This window comes from Hypomesus nipponensis, chromosome 25, assembly GCF_054491055.1.
Source record: "Hypomesus nipponensis isolate SF chromosome 25, ASM5449105v1, whole genome shotgun sequence".
NCBI classification, from domain to species: domain Eukaryota; kingdom Metazoa; phylum Chordata; class Actinopteri; order Osmeriformes; family Osmeridae; genus Hypomesus; species Hypomesus nipponensis.
In genome coordinates, this window is record NC_140385.1 from 12,683,806 (window position 1) to 12,702,892 (window position 19,087).

A 19,087-nucleotide genomic window follows, 5' to 3' on the forward strand; every position below is an offset into this window, starting at 1 on the left:
ACAAGTTTGAAAAAGATATTGAGATTAGCGAGGATTTCATGCTATTTTCAAAGATAAGCGATTTTCTATCATTTTTTAAAAGGTTTTATTGAAAAAGTAAAGGGTGTGGAAGTAGGTCAGATATTGTTGGAATACTCTGGTGTTTGTTTGAGGTTTTATAGTCATACAAATATTATAAATGTCATCATTTTTCAAAATTGTATGGGTAATTGTCACCCGGTCCCTAACCCGACGCTGCAAAGTAGCGTCTTCCGAACGTGAGACGAGTGTCGAATATGAAACAAACTTCACCTCGGTACTAAACATTTAGAAAGGGAGGTTACGTTGTCATTTTATCCAAAGGTTTAGCTATTCTAGCCTTTTTATATAGATCATGTCGGACTAGACAGACAAATTGTAGGGACAACCACATTTCAATCGACGTGTTTAGGAATGGCTGTGAACGGATACAATAGGCTCAAGACCTCAAGTCTCGACTTTGGTTCATGCCATGCATGACCAATATACTTTACTAACAGCCAACGCATTTTACTTTTTTTTTTTTTACAAGGTCTTTGCTACTTGAACATACTGAAAAAACGATTGAACTATGGACAATCGGGAGATAGGACTTGCTGGAAGAGTGCAGAATGGCAACAGGACAGACAATGGCACCCACTGCGGAAGCAAAGCTGAATTACAGGAAGTACAAAGGTCAGCCAGCAGAGGGCAATGGTTTTGTCTTTTATCGATGAACCTCAGAAACGAGGCAATCTGTGCCCCCAGCGCCGGCGCATTAATTTGTATTGTGTATTTATGGTGCATATATTCTAGCTTTTTGTTATTTTCAAACCATCACAAAATATTTCAGAATGCTTTGCTTTCTCATGTTTCACCACTGTATCAATACTCTTAGGGACTCTGTCTGTAGAACTGAGCTCCCTGCTTCAGGAGGCTGTGGAAATGAAGTGGCCCTTTGTGCCAGAGCGATGGCAGTACAAGCATTCAGTCAGCTCCCAGGACCAGGTCAACCTCAAAGATCTCATCAGTGAACATCTACCTCAGTTATTGGTAATGATGGTTCATTTGTGCATATTACAACCTAACAATATACCATATACATTTTTTATCTAAGAGGAATGTTTCTTTAAGCTTCTATAGGCTCTCCTTAAGACAGCCATATTGGTAGAAGAAGCCAAGTTGGCAGTTTCTGTGGTGTTCCTCGTGGACCGGTATCTGTATTGGGCAGACCACTCTAGTTCTCTTTTAAAGATCACCAAGGAAGTCCACCGACACCACACAGGGACACCTATTGCCCCACAGCTAGTCATTCGGCAAGCAAGGGTCTACCTCTATTTGGGTCAGTTCAACTTATATTCAGGTTCTGGCTGTAACTATTTACTCTATGTATAATAATGTTACTAGTTATATTCCTTAATGAACAGTATAGTATGTTTGATGCTGATAAGGGTTGCAAACTTTCCATGGGAAGTTAAGATGGGGATTTTAGGAAATATTTCAAGTTGGAAACTTAACAGAATTAAAAGGAATTCATTGAAAATTTGGGGTAATACATATATGGAACACAGAGTTAGTCAAAATTAAATCAATAAATAAATAGGTAAATGAATAGATAAATACATACATAAATAAATACGGCTATGAAATAAACTCTGAAAAAAAAAAGAAGATGGTAATAAATATATAAATATAACATTATATAATTATATAGCTGAATCCATTTACCGACATCAATAAATAAATACATTTATTTATTTAAAAATGACGTTTTTGTAAAGACAACATGTATTTAATTCATGGGACTTTTATTTCCTAATGCCACATTTATTTATTTTTTGAGACTTTTACGGCACCAAATTTTTTTCCACATGTATTTCCACACCACATTTATTTCCACTCCACATTTATTTCAGTGCTGTATTTATTTCACATCTCACATGCAAATGAGAGGGGCGTGGTTATCGTCAGACCAACGCAGCAGATAGTTATGCTACCTGTATGGGGGTGACAGTGGCATCGCACTGCCGAAAAGCATACAATGTAGACAAGCTTTGCCCATAATGTCTGTGTCATCTCTGCCTTTGTATGGGAGTGATGGCGGTGACTTAGTAGCCTACGTGTGGGGACTTGATCTTTGATAGCTATGAGGTTGCGCTGAAGTTACCTTTATAAACATGGCTTTCGCTCGTGTGACGTGGAACTCGTCTGCAAAGCTAACAATCACTGCCAACACTATGTCTTCCTAGGTGGTATGTTGGCTATCACCGGTCTCAAAGTCGGCAACTGTAGGCCAAGTGGCTGGCTATCCGGCTAGCTAGCTGACAAAATAATAAAAGGACGACATCAGTGTGGCCATTTCAGCTAGAGCTAGCTACTGTAGAGCTAGTAGTGTTGTGCTGTAATGGCACATATGAACAGCCAAACCCGTTTTGTCACTGAATGGTCATTAAAACGAGTCCAGTGGTAGTGGTTTGATTTAATATTGAATAATTCCATAAACCTGTACCTAATATCTGGGTTTGGTTATTGTGTACCGTGTTGAATGGGCCTTGGTCTTGACACGTCTTGGTTAGTTGCAACTTTAAATTGCCAATAATAACAAAGCGTTAAGAAACTTGACTTCAATTTGAAGCAGTAGCCTACTGTAAATCCAAAGGTATGGGTAATGTCTGGAATGGTCTGGCTTCACTTCAGGTCTCGTCTCACTAAATGGTAATGCATGGCATAATGGTGAGGCTAGATCGTTATAATCAGGTGCCTTATGGACCTAGTTATCCACATAATAGCAGAGCAATGTAGCGGTGGTGGCAGTGATTGTCTTCTTTGTTGCTAGCTGTGTTAGCTAACATTACCTGGCACTTATCACCCCCCACAACCTGTACATCTTGCACACGAACAGTGCTCGATAAGTCTCAAACTATTTAAGACTTCAATATCTATGTTCTGTAGAGCACTTATCCGCCCAAGTACCTCTACAAAATCTACTATCTGTGCCAAGATAATATATCCTGACAAGCCATGCCGTTCGGCAGTGCGATTCCACTGTCACCCCCATATAGGTAGCATAGCTATCTGCTGTGTTGGTCTGACGATAACCACGCCCCTCTCATTTGCATGTGAGATGTGAAATAAATACAGCACAGAAATAAATGTGGTTTGGAAATAAATGTGGCGTGGAAATACATGTGGAAATAAATGTGGCGTGTAAAAGTCCCATAAAATAAATAAATGTTGTCTTTACAAAAACGTCATTTTGAAATAAATAAATGTATTTATTTATTGATGTCGGTAAATGGATTCAGCTATGTAATTATATAATGCTATATTTATATATTTATTGCCATCTTTTTTAATTTCTCAATTTATTCCATAGCCATATTTATTTATGTATGTATTTATCTATTTATTTACCTATTTATTTATTGATTTAATTTTGACTAACTCGGCGTTCCATATACATAAACTGTATCATAAATATAAAAATGTTGTTTGGTCATAAGCAGACATGTGCAAACTAATACACCTTTAATAAACATTATTTTATATTTTAATACTTTGTGAGTATAACTTTAAGATAATATTTAATAATATTTAAATAAAATAGTTTGACTACTTCTTTGGGCTCAAATGCAGTTAGCTGTCGTGTATACTTTTGTAAGGTTAGTCTACATATTTAAGTTTCAAAATTCCTATATGTTTAATGTATGCACCTCCCTGCCAAAGTAAATTCCTTGTTTGTGCAAACACTCGGCGAATGGCGAATAAAATCACTTCTGATTCTGGAGCTCTGCCTCATAGGGGCCAGTCCACTGCTCATTCTCCCCAAATTAGGTTGAAATCCTGGAGTTCCGGAAGCCTGCAATCTTGAAAATTTTAATTAGGCAATAAGGTACTCGAGGCAGTACTTTATCGTCAATAATGTACGGGTTCCAGGGTGTTGTTAGGCAAACCCTGGAACCCGTACATTATTGACAATAAAGTACTGCCTCGAGTACCTTATTGCTTTTATAATACGGTTACCAGCGAAATAATAAATAGTAAATAAATACTACGCCTTAAAGCAAAAAATAGCCAACAAACGTTGTGTATCCATTTCAGTAGCCGAGAGAAAATAGTCCCGTACGTGTGACTGTTGCTATGCAACGGACAAACAATATTGTGAACTTCACGTTTGTTAGCCTAGCTAGATCTAGCACCATCTCATTCATTCAATGCTCAATTTATAAAAGCTGCTTTTAAAATGACAACGACAATGGGACACTTTTAATAAAATAATATTTAATTTAAACGTTAGGCCTAAACGTTCTAAATCAATCATAAATGTTTCGTAGGCACTGGGTATATGGTAGCTAGCTACATATGATGAAAACTAGTTACGAGTGACTTGGGACACTAACATTAGACTGTTGTTAAGGTTATCTTATGTTGATTTGGATATGTCCGTTAATTGTGCATCCGTGAAAAACGTCGTATTAAGAAGCCAAGACCAGGTCATGTAATTGCGTGGCTACGAAGCAAAAATTAAATAAGTGGATATCTAGTTAGCAACTAATGGCTAGACCTGAGCTTCCGTCCAACGTTTCAGTAGCTAGATCAGCTAGTTAGCACTGATAGCACGGAACAGTGCAATATTAATGCTCAAAAATTAACTGAATGTTGCTCGTCTAGCTTGCTAACCAATAAACTGCTGAACACCAGTACTTGTAGACAGTCTTTTTCTTCGGCAACCTTTTTGTTATTTTGAGTGCGCACTAATATGGAATGCTCCCATTTTAAGGTAAATGTAAAAAGGCGTACAGTACTTTATCGCTCAATAATGCACACCCCGGAACTCCCTCTCAACCAATCAGAATGCTTGATTTCATCCACCCTTATTATAATGCCTGAGAGCAAACCGCTTAGCCTTTACTTTTTAATGTTGGACCATCCACTGCGGCCAAAAGCCCACCTCAGGTCTCACCTGGATGGCAGTAGGGACAGGCAACATCAATGACAGCCTGGCACATGCCCCGGAATGTCAGCATTGCTCTCGCCTCTCACTTGAAGAACTGCAGTCGCTTTTCTTCTGGGAGTAAGAGTCCATCAAGGTGGCCGTCTCCACACTAAGCTATGTCCTGTGGACAGGTGTTGTAAACTAGCATTTATGCTAACACACTGTAAACAATGCATCTGGTTCGTCCAATTACATTGTCATGTCCATGTCCAAATAAAATCTAAAATCTAAAAACTAAGACAGTTCAGCAGCAGATGACACCACCAAGGACCTAATGGAGGCATAGTCTGGGCAGTGGGAGAGAGACCCTCCAGCAGAGGCCTTTTCTATCCCTCCTGATCTCCCTGGCACCTCGTTGGGTGGGACCAGCTCCTGAAACGAACGGCAAACCCTTGACCCCTGGAATGCCGTTTGATTAAAAATTAAATTAATCAATAAATATGGCTATGAAATAAACCCTGAAAAAAAAGATGGCATGATATCAATATATCGCTGAATCCATTTACCTAAAAAAACTAAATACATGTAAGTACATGACGCTTAGATTTCAAAATGACGTTTTTCAAAAGACATGTATTTATTTCATGGGACTTTAATTTCCTAATGCCAAATTTTTTTCTGTGCTGTATTATTTCTATTATTCCATACTAGGTCAAATGCAGACCTTGTGGGGTACCTGAAGAAAAACAAGCTGTAGTGCAGATGTTGATGATAGTGGTGTCAGAGATATGCTGGCCTTATAGCTGTTCTAATTTATCAGCATGGCTTGTCAGGGGACTTAATTTTGGCACACACTGAAAAATGTTTAGAGGTACTTGGGCGGATAAGTGCTCTACAGATGACAGAGTGTTAAATTGTTTGAGACTTATTGAGCACCGTGTTCGTTTCAAGTTTGTGTGCAATATGTCCAGGAAGTAACCTCTAGCACAGGTGCGGGAAGCCTGTGTTTTCCCAAGCCACCACCCCTTGCTCCTCGGCTTGAGGCAAAGGTCCCGGTGGAGGTTGATGGTATTGCATTTCCAATTAGGTACCTGGCAAGTCCAGTTGATTTGATTATATTAACTTAAGTCAACATATCCAAAACTATCCCCCCCCCCAAAAAAAACAAAATAATAGTCTCAAACCTGGCTCATACTACTAGCTTTTTCATAGAATAATTTTTGCTGATTTTTGCCAAATTTAAAACATCCGAAATGGGTAAACTATCACCCCATTTATTTGCTTACGTCAAGAAAAGTTGCTTGGAACTGTGGTCGCCAGTACAAACGGCACAAGCACAAAGGTACGGTGGCCCTGAAGTGCAAATCACGACATCAAATAGGAATCCACTACAACAAATCATAAAGCACAATGGCAAACAGGAAAACAAAACGGCAAATAGGAAAACACAACAGCAAATATGTAAACACAAACAAATAATAAAACACAATGGCATTAACTTCTACCGGAAAAGGTAGGGCCTATCTAGCAGAGGACAGACCGTCCTAATTGAACAGACTGACTGTCTGTCTTTTAACAGGAAGGAGAGGTGAAAACATGAGTCCCCCAAATATACTTAAGCTATTTTTAAGAATTATTTTTGATGCAGGGCATACACACGATGTGATAGTTGATATGTTGTCAACCAATCACAACATCAGGACGAGTATAAGGACTTGAAGTCACATATGTCAAATTAGTTCTATTTATTGGTGTTCATTGGCATACAAATGTAGTCCAGTGTTTTCCCTATGTTGATTTTGTCCGCCACGGCTAAATTTCTGCCGCCACGGTATCAGAAACAGGGCTGTACAAGACTGTCTATCAGCAGTGATTGTTAAAGTGCATGTCGGAGAATAGCAAGGACACGCGCTTCACAGCGCAGTTTAGATTGCGCGTGTGCGTCTTTGAGAACTGTAAGTCGTATAACTTATGTTTTCAGTTCATTAAAGCCTGTTATTGTATTAGTCTACAGTTATTGCAAATTTAAGTTAACTGGTGATTTTCGTTGTTTGTATTCTTTCCCTGCTAGCATAATTGTATGCCTGTTGATTCGATAACGATTGCTGCTCTTGCTCACGTTTGTATTTTAGGTGCATTATTATGCTGAAGTAGTTTTAATTAATAGTGGGTATATTGTTATTATTTGCTAAAGAATGCTTAGCCTATCAAGATCAAATGAAGACGACAGTGTACATGCTTTCGAGTACCTTGATCGATAGGCTAGGCTACTGACCATTTACAATAAGTTGTTACGTCAATTATTAATTGGCAGCATATTTCTGCCATTTAGAACATCTTTTAAGTAGCCTAACTGTATTGCTTTACGGAAAATAGGACAAAAATATATGCAATATTACATTTGTTATTAGACTTTTACACTAACCTACTCCAAAATATAGGGTTAGAACTTTATTTCGGCCGAGGGGGAGGGGAGGGGGGTCGGACAGACCTGCCCCCACTGCTAACAAAAAATCCTAGGGGAAACACTGTAGTCATTAGCCTAGTTAGTACATCTGATTAGAGCTAGAAACAATGAATTGCATATTAAGAGGTCCCCTATTGTCCAGCTAGCTCTCAACGCTCTGGAGGAATTTCAGGTCCACTCACTAAAAACAAACTTGACCCTCTCACTGGACATTGTGTAATAAAATGTTTTATTGAATGCAATTGGTTGCCTTGTATATTCTGTTCTACACTGTAAAATATTTCACTGTAACTTTACAGTAAATTACTGGCTACTAGTTGCATTACTTTTACAGTAATTTTACAGTAATGTATTATAAATATTTCACAGTAATGTACTGCACATGTTTCACAATAATTAACTGTAAACATTTCACAGTAAAATGCAAGACAACTACAGCAGTATATTGTAACTTCACAGTTGTCCTGTCATTGAATTACTGTGATATAGCAGTATGTAGCTGTGAAATTACATTGTCTTACTGTATATAAATTACAGTAATTGTCTGTATTTTTTTTTTTTTACTGCCAGTAATTTACTGTACATTTTTATTTTTTATTATACATTAAAATATTGTTTATTTACACTTTTACTGTAAAAGTAATGCAACTAGTAGCCAGTAATTTACTGTACATTTACAATTTTATTAACACTGCAAAATACTGCAAATTTGAGTTGTTAACTGTGATTTTACCACACTAACGTGCTTTGGATTTGCTAAACTAAAAGTCAAAGCAAGAACTAAGACAACAAAGACGATACTCATTTTAACTTTTTAATAATGAAAAAAGTATTAAATTCACTATTCAATTATACAATTTACTATAGGGCTGTCCCCTTAACATACATTTTCATTAAATTCACTATTCAATTATACAATTTACTATAGGACTGTCCCTTAACATACATTTTCATTAAATTCACTTTTCAATTATACAAGTTACTATAGGGCTGTCCCTTACCATACATTTAAATTAAATTCACTATTCAATTATACAATTTACTATAGGGCTGTCCCTTAACATACATTTTCATTTTTAACACTACTATTTCATATTTACAAAGACCACTCAAAGTCAACAAGCTTTCTTTGGAGTGTGCTCACATTTTGGCTTATGCCTCCACGCCTCTTGGATTTTGAGCCTTGCTCTGGGTTAATGCCCAAGAAGCACCTGTAAACGATAAGCAAAGACAACTTTCAGTTTTACAGATTTAATATTGCATTATTTATCTAAGGCACATGCAGTGGTGCCCTCCCTTCAACCAAATCGTACTTGACATAATTTAGTATCTTGTGGACATTTCCTAAAACTCATCATTCATTCATCAAAATCAGTCTAGGTAATAAAGCATTGGAGGCAGGAAAAAATGCCAAATGAACAACCATAAATACTATCCAAGCAAGATAAAAAAGCAATACAGTCCAGTGTTATTTTAAGTGTTACAATACCTTTGGATAAACTCCAAAGTGCAGGAGCCATCCTCAGGATATTGCAGGTTCAAATTGTAGTAGCTTGCAAAAACCGCAGCTATCCCATTGATAAAGCGATCATGTGGTCCCATCACCACCTGTCCTTCAATGGATAGCATCCAGGTGCTAGGCTTCATCAGGTCGCCTGAAGGGAACAGAGATACCCATCTATCACTACTGTAAAGAAGTGGAATGCTGCACAAGAGAGGAATGCTCTCTTGAATTTCATTCATTTAAAATGTTCAACATTGAATGCTTTTGAAAACTGTGGCCCACTCACTGACCATTGTTATTGGTCTAATTGACTGTCTCTTAGCACACCTGACACCAGAGAACATTAAGCCTATTTAAAATAACCACATACAGCTCAAAATATCAATATCAAATCCAGATGTCAACAATACCTTGGACAATCAAGCAGGGGGTGCTTGGTAACGTCACTGTCCTCTGCACATCAGCAGCTGTAGCACACGGCTGTAAAATAAGAAACAACACACATCAACAGTTGCATATGTTCAACATGGTGCATAAGAGAATGAAATGAAATCACTTTTTTTTAAATAAATCTTTTAAACAACTTACATCATTCTCAAGCATGATGGAATTCTTGGGCTCTTTGAAATATGCCATCAGGAGCATAAGGACACATGCAGCCTTGTCTGAAGTCTCTGGCTCGTAAGTGTTCAGGACATCCTCGATCCCAGGACGACGGCTGTGTTCCTGGAAGAAACGAATGGCTGTACTGCCTTTTCCGTTCATGGCCTCTTGCAACTTATTGAGAATGGAGACATCTGTCAGCAGACCAAAGTGGGAGTAAAGGCCTCTTTGCGAGAAGAGAAAAGGCCATTCCTCCTTTATTTCTGCAATGGCTGGTGCAGGCACACTGTTCAGGTACCGGCGCTGAATGATGTAGGTCTTCTCCATCAGAATGTCAGCTCTCTCTGCCCCGCCCATCCCTTCCTCTGAGTAGATGTTGCACAGTTGCCTTTTCATTTCATCCAAGGTTGCCTCGGTCTCTCCAGCAGGAAGCTCTTCAGGACACCACCTCACACATCCGTACTGATCCACAGGGCCTCTTGCCATTTCTCTGGCCCCCTCTGCCACTCCAATGTGGGGCCTTGTCTCTCTGCGTCGCCGTGCAAGAGTGTTTTTTCTATTTTTATATTCTACTCTCGTTTTAATTTGCTGAAGAAGAGAGTGACAGCCATCTCCAATAATGTCTCCTTTTTTCCCAACATCAGCAAAAGTATTCGGATAGTCCCTTACAATGCTCCGGGCAATGCTTTGACACATCCCTCTGGTGGGGTTGGGATCATTTTCCAACATTTGGTCCACCACTACCTTCACCATATCTCTTCTGTCCCCTGGTGATGCTCTTGTTTGATCTGCCACTGCTTTTTGAACTGCTGCTGGCGTCTGGTACCATCTGACCCGGAAGTTTGTATACCATTGCTGGCCAGGAATTGTGGGTGACGACAAAGATGATGAGGGAACTGGAGTACTTGGTGAGGTACATAGTGAGGTACATGGAGTATTTGAGCGGAAAGAAGAGCATGTGCTTTCAGAACTTGATGATGAGGGACATGGAGTACTTGAGCCAAGTGGAGAGGCAATACCAAAGTCTATGTCAAGCACTGGAAATCCTAGAAGTGACAGAATAAGAAAAGATTATTAGATATACAGAAGGAAAAAGTTTGATCGAGTATTCTTGCTGAAAAAAGTTTCAGTTTGTACAAGTAAACTTAAATGGTGCAATTTGTACCATTCGGCTGTTAAAGACCAAATGTTCATCAGCACCCCTAATGCTCAGATGAAGATAAAAATTATACTAAAACTTGTTTATTTGAAGTTGATGTCACGTGTTTGTCCAATGTTCACATTACACTGTCAAAATATGGATTTACCTTCATTCCGAATGCCACTCAGCAGTTTTCGACACTGGATTGGTCTGAGGTATTTCTCCAGATCCTTTTCTTGTAGCAAAGCAAGGTCTGCCCTGGTCTCCACACCAAGCTCTTCAAACCCTTCCACCAAGGAAGTCAGGGTTTCAACAGGAAGGCCTGGTAGAAAAGATGAGACTGCTTCCTTGATCTCTAGATGATTCATTATCTGAAAGATCAGAATGTGTTAAACATGAATTAGTTTCCATTGTGCACAAATGGTCTGTTTGTGATTAATTTAATAGTTGATTAGTCATCGATTGAACATTGCAGCCCTAACTGGAACAAACTATTCCCATCTGTATTTTATCTATCTCTATCCACAATAATTAAGTTGTGCATTCTATTTTACCACTAGTCACTATCCCTGTAGGTGAGAAAATAAGATAACCAACAAACAACTTACTTTCGTGATGAACGCACTCTTTCAGCTACTAAACAAAATTTTAGATTACGAGTGTAAGAAATAAACCCAACCGTCATTCTCTATGTTTCTAACTGATTCTTAACTAGTACATTTACTAGGACGGTTTCTTATTGGCTGATACCCGCCAGTCTTTCTTACAGTCCCGTTTCTTTTCTCACCTGGCTGCTTAAACTGAAAAAGAATGGTGAAGGGCAATTAGTGACAGGTCATGCACTTTGTAAGCTGGAAGAGGATGGTAGTCAAGCCAATCCTTGTGCTTGATGCAAACATAATCCTCTTGGGCTGCTCCTAATTCACAGTAGATGCCCATGTCTATCAGCTTTACAAAAGTATGTTTCTCTGTCACAAAGTGCACAGAATCTTGGTGAACAATGACCAGGTTAATTTTCCCAACATAAAGTTCTTCATCTTTGTTCTCAAGCAAAACAAACATCCCTTTTTTGTACACAGTGCCCTTCACTGTTACACTGTTACAAGCCACTGCAGATTGTGACTCAAACTCATAACTAGCTACAGATGCTCTGATCCTGTCGTTGTAATCGTTCACATAAAACTCTGTACCCTTTCTACTTGTATTGGTGGAGGGAACAGGTTTCCTGCACTCAAGTAGGCTTGCAGTAGTTGGTGTCTCTCTGCCAGAGTTTTGCAAAGACTTTTGAAGTTGTGTAATCTTCTGGCACACTGTTTGAAAAACGTGTGTTTGCTTTCAAATCTTAGCGTCCACAGGCGGATTAGTGGCCCAAAATGTATGATCAGCTCTGGATAATGGCACAAATAATGATGCTTTGGCTTTAGGGGATGGTCAGGGAACAGCTTTTTCCTGTAGTATATGTACTCTTCAATGATGACTTTTAGATACGCTACCTGGCCTGCTGTAATGGCTGGTGCACAGACATGTTCCACTATTTCTCTTAGCTGCAAAATGAGCTGCCATACCTCATTGTCACAAGGATTCTTTATCCTGTCACCTACCAAGAGAGGTAGCAATCTAAGAAAGCACCAGTTTTTAACTGCATGCCCACTTAATCTCTCACAGCCAGGAGAGAGATCTGCCGGTTTGTCGTTGCCATCATTTCCTTGGTATTTGAATTGGTTCTTACACCGATTTAATTGAAGGTAAGTAAAATGCTTCTCCTTGACTAAAGTGTCAATAAACAGAGAAAGGTCATAAGAGACGATACCCTCAAACAAGTCATGGCCAAGGCATGGTGGAAGGCCAGGCTGGCAAACATGGAAACGAGCAAGCTGATTAAAAGGAGAGTCAGACTTAATGCCGCATACAGAGTTGGTGTCACTAGTTTTTAGATCATCCAAGTGACTTTTGTACAGTTCTGCTGTTGTAATGGTACCACACTCATGTGGTTCGTTCACAAATCTGCCCCTATCTATCTCACAGTACCGACAGAAATAATCAGCCCGACTGAAATTTTCCAAAAAGCCACCAATACAGTGGGAGCCCAAGTTATCTCCCGAAATGGCAACCAAAGTACCTTTAACTGCACTGCCATCATGCATCACAAAACCTCTCTCCTCCAAGACTTTGAGGTCCTTGATCAGAGTTTCAAACACTTTGTTTGTACCAAAGTACTTAAAATCACGCTCCTTACAGAGGAGGACAAGTTGCATTTGATTGATGGTCGACCTATAGTGTGGGAAAATGTCTGTCAGGGTTGAGTAAACTGCTAACACTTTATGGTTTTTTTTCCCTGAACCAAGTGGGTTGACCACCTCAAATGCATCTTGGTATAGTATTATACCAATTGAGGAAGGCTCAGATTTCAGTAAAAGATTGTTTTGAAATCCCTCTCCATCCCTAACATCCTGATAGACATCAGGAGCAGAGGGTTCCAACCGGGTGGCGGCATACTGGTCTTGAACAGACTGACTTTTAAATAGTGCAGTCAATGTCTCCAGCACAGGTATGTATTGTGCAAAGCACTCTTTGCCGTTTTCATCAGTTCCTAAGAACTGTGGCACAGGATCAACATAGTTGAAACTCTTTTTAAATGCACCCTTCCTCTTTATGTCCGTGCTCAGAACTCCTCTATTATAGAGCTTGAGTAGATCCCCTGCATTCAATTCATCAATAATGTTGCTTATAGTGGCTTCAGGAATTCCAAGTACCTTCAACTTCTCACTCAAAATGCTAAAGGAATGTGACAGGCCAAGCTCATGGGCATTTTGAAAGTCCTCAATGATCGTTTGTATGGTACTTGCCGGTAACAATAGCTTAGCTTGTAATTTTAAGTAGAGAAGTGTAAGGTTTTGTAAAAAAAGGGTTTCATCCACAGCAAATGGCATTTCTGATTCATGTTGTTCATCAGAAATATCAAAACATGACTGACTAGACTCAGGCTGATTCAAAGGCTCTGTGGGAACAGACTTATCTAGAACCAACTCATCCAGATCCTCTACACGTCTACTTGCGTGTTTCCTGGAAACATGTGATGCAAAACTGGATGCAACTGTAAAGCTGTGGTTGCAACCTCTGAATGGGCATTTAGTTTCCAATCCGTCTTTTACGTGTGACTTCAAATGCTTTACAAGCAAGGTCACAGTGTCACATTTAAAAGCACAAGACAGAGCCACACACTTTAAGGGTGTATCAAGTGGCTTGCAATGCTGCAAAGATTCTGGTCCTTTGTGGTCTCTATACATATGAGTCTTCAGAACAGTGGCTTTCCGGTACATCCGAGGACAGTCAGGTACACCACATTGATATTGATAATAGGGAGTGTTACTGTGCAGCTTTGTATGCTGAGTAAATTGAACAACAGTCTCAGACACATGCTCACACGGGTTAAATTTACAGTGGAACATTGTTTACCAAAAGGCTGACAAAATCCAGAAAATGAACTGGCTAGCATGGGCATGGAATAGGCATGATATTACCTTGTCAACCATCGATCAGCAATACGTTAATTGAGGAAGGCAGGGGAATGGGCAGAGATCTCGAAGTGGGCTGAAATGAAAGAAAAAAATATGAAAATTAATGAAACATATATTTGCATCCAATTATTGTCAGCTAAATTATTTAGAAACTATACCTTTATTGATGCACTGCATGCTGACAATAATAATACTGAGAACAAAAGAACAAAATGTTTGCTCAACTCCTATAACTTTCAGACTTCCCAAGTATTGTTTTACATTTTTTACCATCAACCTGTAATTGGCTTAACAACGACATGTGGAGACCATTAACTTTAAATGGAAACACACAATTTGAGTTTTCAATGTAGTGGGAAGATCAAGATTTTAACAATGTAGTACTGTCTTTGTATATCTGGTGAAGGGGTGTAGCATGGGCCAACATAATTCTGACCATAATTCGTCATTAGGCTTCTTAAAAACGTTTTAAGGAGTGAGTTCTATTACCGACGCTTCCACCAGAGTGAGTTACTTTTCCAAAACGGAAGTTAGCTAGCTTTAGTTAGCTTCCGTTACCTAGCAACCTAGCATAATACTTGTAACAATGCTACTACCTGCTAGTGTTACTTGTTAGCCTCCTAATTGTAAATTTTGAAGCCATACTATAGCGTTTGTCATCTAGTTTTGTCTATGGAAAATAGTCGTTGGAATGTTCAGAATCACTCATGTGTGACGGTACTCTGTGGGGCACGCTTTCGAATGATCACATATGCGTGACGCTACTCCTTAGCGGGTTTTAACGACCACTGCAAAGAAGCTGCAATTCCTGTGCAGACAGGAGAACCTAGCAGAACAACCATCTCTCCAGCTTTCCATCACAGCCAAAGCCCACCTGAGAGGTCACGACAGCTAGTCAGACTCGTTAGATCAGAGAGGTATATTAACATCGCATCGTTTGAGTATCGTAAAAGTCGAGACTTCAGGGCCCCGGGTTCTGGACTGGATGGAGTGCTACAGAGATGGCGTTCTGCTAGGTTCTCCTGTCTGCACAGGAACTGCAGCTCGTTTGCAGTGATTGTCTCCCATGTATGCACAGGAACACTGAAGCTATGTAAATGTGTCTCTTTGGTACAGCTTTACTGGGCAACACTAGTTTACTCCAATGTTAATACTTAAAAATAGCATTCGCGCTGACCCACAGCAGTTAGCTAGCGTTAATTGTTCATCCTAAATTTGGAGCCAGAAAAAAAACTACACATTTATAGGGTTATGTATAGTTTGAACAGTACTTGCAACAAATCTTTAGATGAGGCAACATATTCTATGTTTCTATTCCACTGATGCCAACTTCAAATTAGCCACCCTAGAAGGTTCTAACATCGACCATGTGAGACTTAGAGCTAGCTATCAAACTAGACGAAAATGTTTGCAATCATGACAGATTTACTGGATTACATTATTCAAATTAGTGTAGTACGGTATTAACTGAACAACTAAAACATAAGTACATAAAGCAATTACTAGCAGATAAATTAGATGAATGCAGATACTTTACCGTTATAGAGCCAAGGGGGTCACGATCCAAGCAGGCAGCTCTGAGGTGAAATGGTCGAAAAGACAAACGGTTGGGAAAGCGCGAAATATGACGTCATTTCCACCTCAAAACGATTTCACTTCCTGAAAATTGCACGTAAACCCATATATATATATCTATGTGTAAACCAATCTCATACGTTTGAACTAATTGAATCTTGCTTGTTTCACAGCTAGCCATATTTAAAACATTATAGTATATTTTAATTGATAATGTTTAATATATTTAGGAATTAATAGACTTATGCTCATTCTAAGGATTTTAATTAATACATTTTGGGAAAATAATAAAATAAAATAGATGTAAATACTTAATTATAAAATATGCCATGATTCATTTCTGTGAGTGTACCCTTGAACTCTATCTGCCGTATCCACCGTGGATCCACCTGTCTCTTCTTGATCCCACAATGCAGTGCAGTTCAAGTGCAATTCAAGTTTTACAGTAATGTATTGGGTTATCTCAAAGGATTATTTGAATTGAGTATTTTACTGTGAAATAACCCAACAAAATGCTGTGAAATCCCGGTATCGATTTGTTCACAGTAACTTACTGTGTATACATTGATTTCACAGTAAATTCTACATTACAACATGATATCGTTATTATTACAGTTAAAGCCTGTAAAGTTATAATACAATGATTTATTGTGAAATATTGCAGTTAAATATTGTAAAATCCTGGTAACATTTTACAGTGTATTTACTAAACTCCTTTCTTGTCTTAAATTGAGCAGTTGCTAACTAGATTAAATTAAACTTGCATCAAGTACTACAAATGACAGCAGTGGGTTTTTGGGATCTACAGCAAGCTCTCCTTCCTGTTAAAAGACAGTCCGTCTGTCCAATCAGGAGGGTCCGTCCTCTGCTAGATAGGCCCTTCCTTTTCCGGTAGAAGTTAATGTTGTTGTGTTTTATGATTTGTTGAAGTGTTTTATTATTTGCCGTTGTGTTTTATGATTTGCTGTCGCGTTTTTCTATTTGCTGTTGTGATTTGCACTTCAGGGCCACTGTACAAATGGGAACATTAGCCGATCGCTGATTTACCTGAGCTAAATGAGCACAAGGAGACAGGGCTTGATAATCTACAGTTGCCTGCCCTGCTGTAACCAGTTTTACATATGGTTGCACACATACATGATGGTTGTTTATAGAGTTTATTCCCGTTATTTTAAAGCAGATTTAACCATTTTATAACTAACATTATTTTTAAAATGGCATACAAACGTAACTAGAGAAGGTGTGCTTGCTTGCGTCGGTTGCAGATTGGTCCATTTATTAACTGTAATTCCTACAACTGATATTTCTGTATATTTTATATAACAATGTGTACTTTTTATTTAAGAAGATTGCATAGATTTAAAAGCATACATTTGTTGCTGCTCATTTACAATTCAAAATACAAAAAGTGTGAAGTGTAGAATGAAACGGTTGTCTTCTCATTTTCCCTGCAAGAGGGTATAGTGATAGCAGTCTTAGTTGAAAAGTTGGATCAAACGAAGATATTGGGCAATCTGGTCTAAACATTTTCCTAACCTCTATGACTTAAACGTAACTTTAAGTTTTACCCTTCTAGTGATATTTTAAAACATTTACCCTACTCATATTGCATTCATTAACAGGGCTGCCAACTCTCACGCATTGGCCGTGAGACCAGTTCACACGCTCTCACGCCACACCTTGTACTTCTCACGCTTAAAAGGCAATGCAAACCAAGTAGCACTCCTAACAGTAATGGACAAGGCGCAGGCAGCAAATCTCACTCCAAGATTTTTAGAAAAGTTGGCAGCCCTGCATTAAGCCCCCCTTTGAAACAACCTGAACCCCCTTTGAAACAAGGTTTTCGTTGTCACCGGCAGTATTTCAGATGGAATCGCGATTCAAACAGTACCATCTGCTAACTGAAAATATGCCCCCCAAAACGTAAATAAGCTTGACATTTATTCAGGGGCTTTTGAGGGGATAGTTGAAAAGAAGTTAGCAGGAAGTGATCCTCGTCAGCAACAATGCCAAATGCGACCATTTGGCCTCTGTCTAGAGCCCTGTGTGGAGAAGCTGAGACAGGTCAATTGTGCTACGAGCAAGCTAGCTCCTGTTGCTAACCAAACTTCACTGAGTTTGAATGTATTGTCTGAATGTGCCGGAAAAGAGAAAGTTTCTTTTGACATCAAGTTTAGGCTGTGGCATTGAAGACAGTGACGCACCACACAAGCTTGAGTTTAAATACATTATGTAATGTGACATTACTTACTGTACATGCAAGTCTTGATTTGCTTAAATGTATGATGCTGCTAGTACACCACGGTGACGTAGAACTTGACATCACATTGTTAACATTAACATTGTCCCGGTCGTGTAGATTCACCCTCTACAACATCCGGAAGATACCTGTCTGAGCACTCCACCCAGCTGCTTGTCCAAGCACTGGTCCTCTCCAAGTTGGACTACTGCAACTCGCTGCTCGCCGGTCTCCCTGCCTGGCCCCCCAGTGGTGGAATCAACTCCCCACCTCCATCAGAGACACAGACTGTCTCTCCACCTTTAAGAGAAGGCTCAAGACACACTTGTTTCGGGAGTACAACGGTACTTAGGAATGGTTTGCTCAACCCAATGCTAGTTTCCTCAAGGATCTGACTGTTGCTCTAGTAGTGGTAGCTGATTTAAACTTTTGTATTCTATTCTATTTTAGTTAATCCTATTTTTTTTTTATTGCTTTCCTACAGGTACACTTGCACTTAGAGATTCATGTTGTTTAATTGTAACTTGCTTAACTACATGCTCTCATGGTTTCTTCCCTTTAGCACTTATTTTTTGGTTGTTCACAATATGTACTTCTTGTTTTGGCTACCCGCAATGCTATGGGGCTATCTTGTTGTTATTATCAGTGACCTATGCACTTTGTAAAGCTCTCTCTTGGAAGTCGCTTTGGATAAAAGCGTCTGCTAAATTAATACATGTAAATGTAAATATACGACCTCCAACCCAAAGTAGACCGTCATCATCTACAACAGGGTTGACCCTTTTGAGTAGACTTTGCTTAGGGGAAGTCTTTCTCTTCTCAAGCCAGTTGAGTTCCTCATTAAAGGCGTCATACTGAACGGAGCGAATGATCACAGCTTTGGCCTGTGAAAACTCACTTGTGCTGACTGCTTCTTTGTAAAATTTCCAGCCTTTGCGTTCTGCATTCTCTGAACTCCCATGAAAGGATGTAGCAATGTGCCCAAAGCGATCAGAACCCAACAGAGACTCAGAAGCCTTTGTGACCAGAGTTGTGACATTAGGCCAAATCTCTGCATCAAAGAGACGTGACTCAGGTGCCTCTTCTGCATTTGCTTGAGAAAGGAAG

The 19,087-nt window shown here is 39.2% G+C and overlaps 2 protein-coding genes across 3 annotated transcripts in view; one reads left to right on the forward strand and one right to left on the reverse strand.

Moving 5' to 3' along the window:
- Nucleotides 1-247: 247 nt before the first annotated feature.
- LOC146222337 (uncharacterized) overlaps nucleotides 248-19,087 on the forward strand; it is a 35,042-nt gene continuing 16,202 nt past the window's right edge. Inside the window, exons 1-3 of the transcript XR_014746777.1 lie at nucleotides 248-693; nucleotides 896-1,050; nucleotides 18,101-18,324. The gene's annotated coding sequence lies outside the window, so the exon portion shown is untranslated. The remainder of the gene's footprint in view (nucleotides 694-895; nucleotides 1,051-18,100; nucleotides 18,325-19,087) is intronic.
- Nucleotides 8,172-15,789, reverse strand: LOC146222338 (uncharacterized). Of its 2 annotated transcripts, none has more exons than XM_084691908.1 (7): nucleotides 15,704-15,789; nucleotides 14,170-14,239; nucleotides 10,815-11,019; nucleotides 9,493-10,553; nucleotides 9,315-9,384; nucleotides 8,890-9,055; nucleotides 8,172-8,611 (listed from the first exon to the last, which is right to left on the reverse strand). In XM_084691908.1, the coding sequence occupies exons 2-7, from the start codon at nucleotides 14,179-14,181 to the stop codon at nucleotides 8,497-8,499; spliced, it is 1,629 nt and encodes a 542-aa protein (XP_084548034.1). In that variant the 5' UTR covers nucleotides 14,182-14,239; nucleotides 15,704-15,789; the 3' UTR covers nucleotides 8,172-8,496. The 2 variants fall into 2 exon arrangements, with proteins under 2 accessions (XP_084548034.1, XP_084548035.1); XM_084691909.1 differs by lacking the exon at nucleotides 15,704-15,789 and adding an exon at nucleotides 14,325-14,349.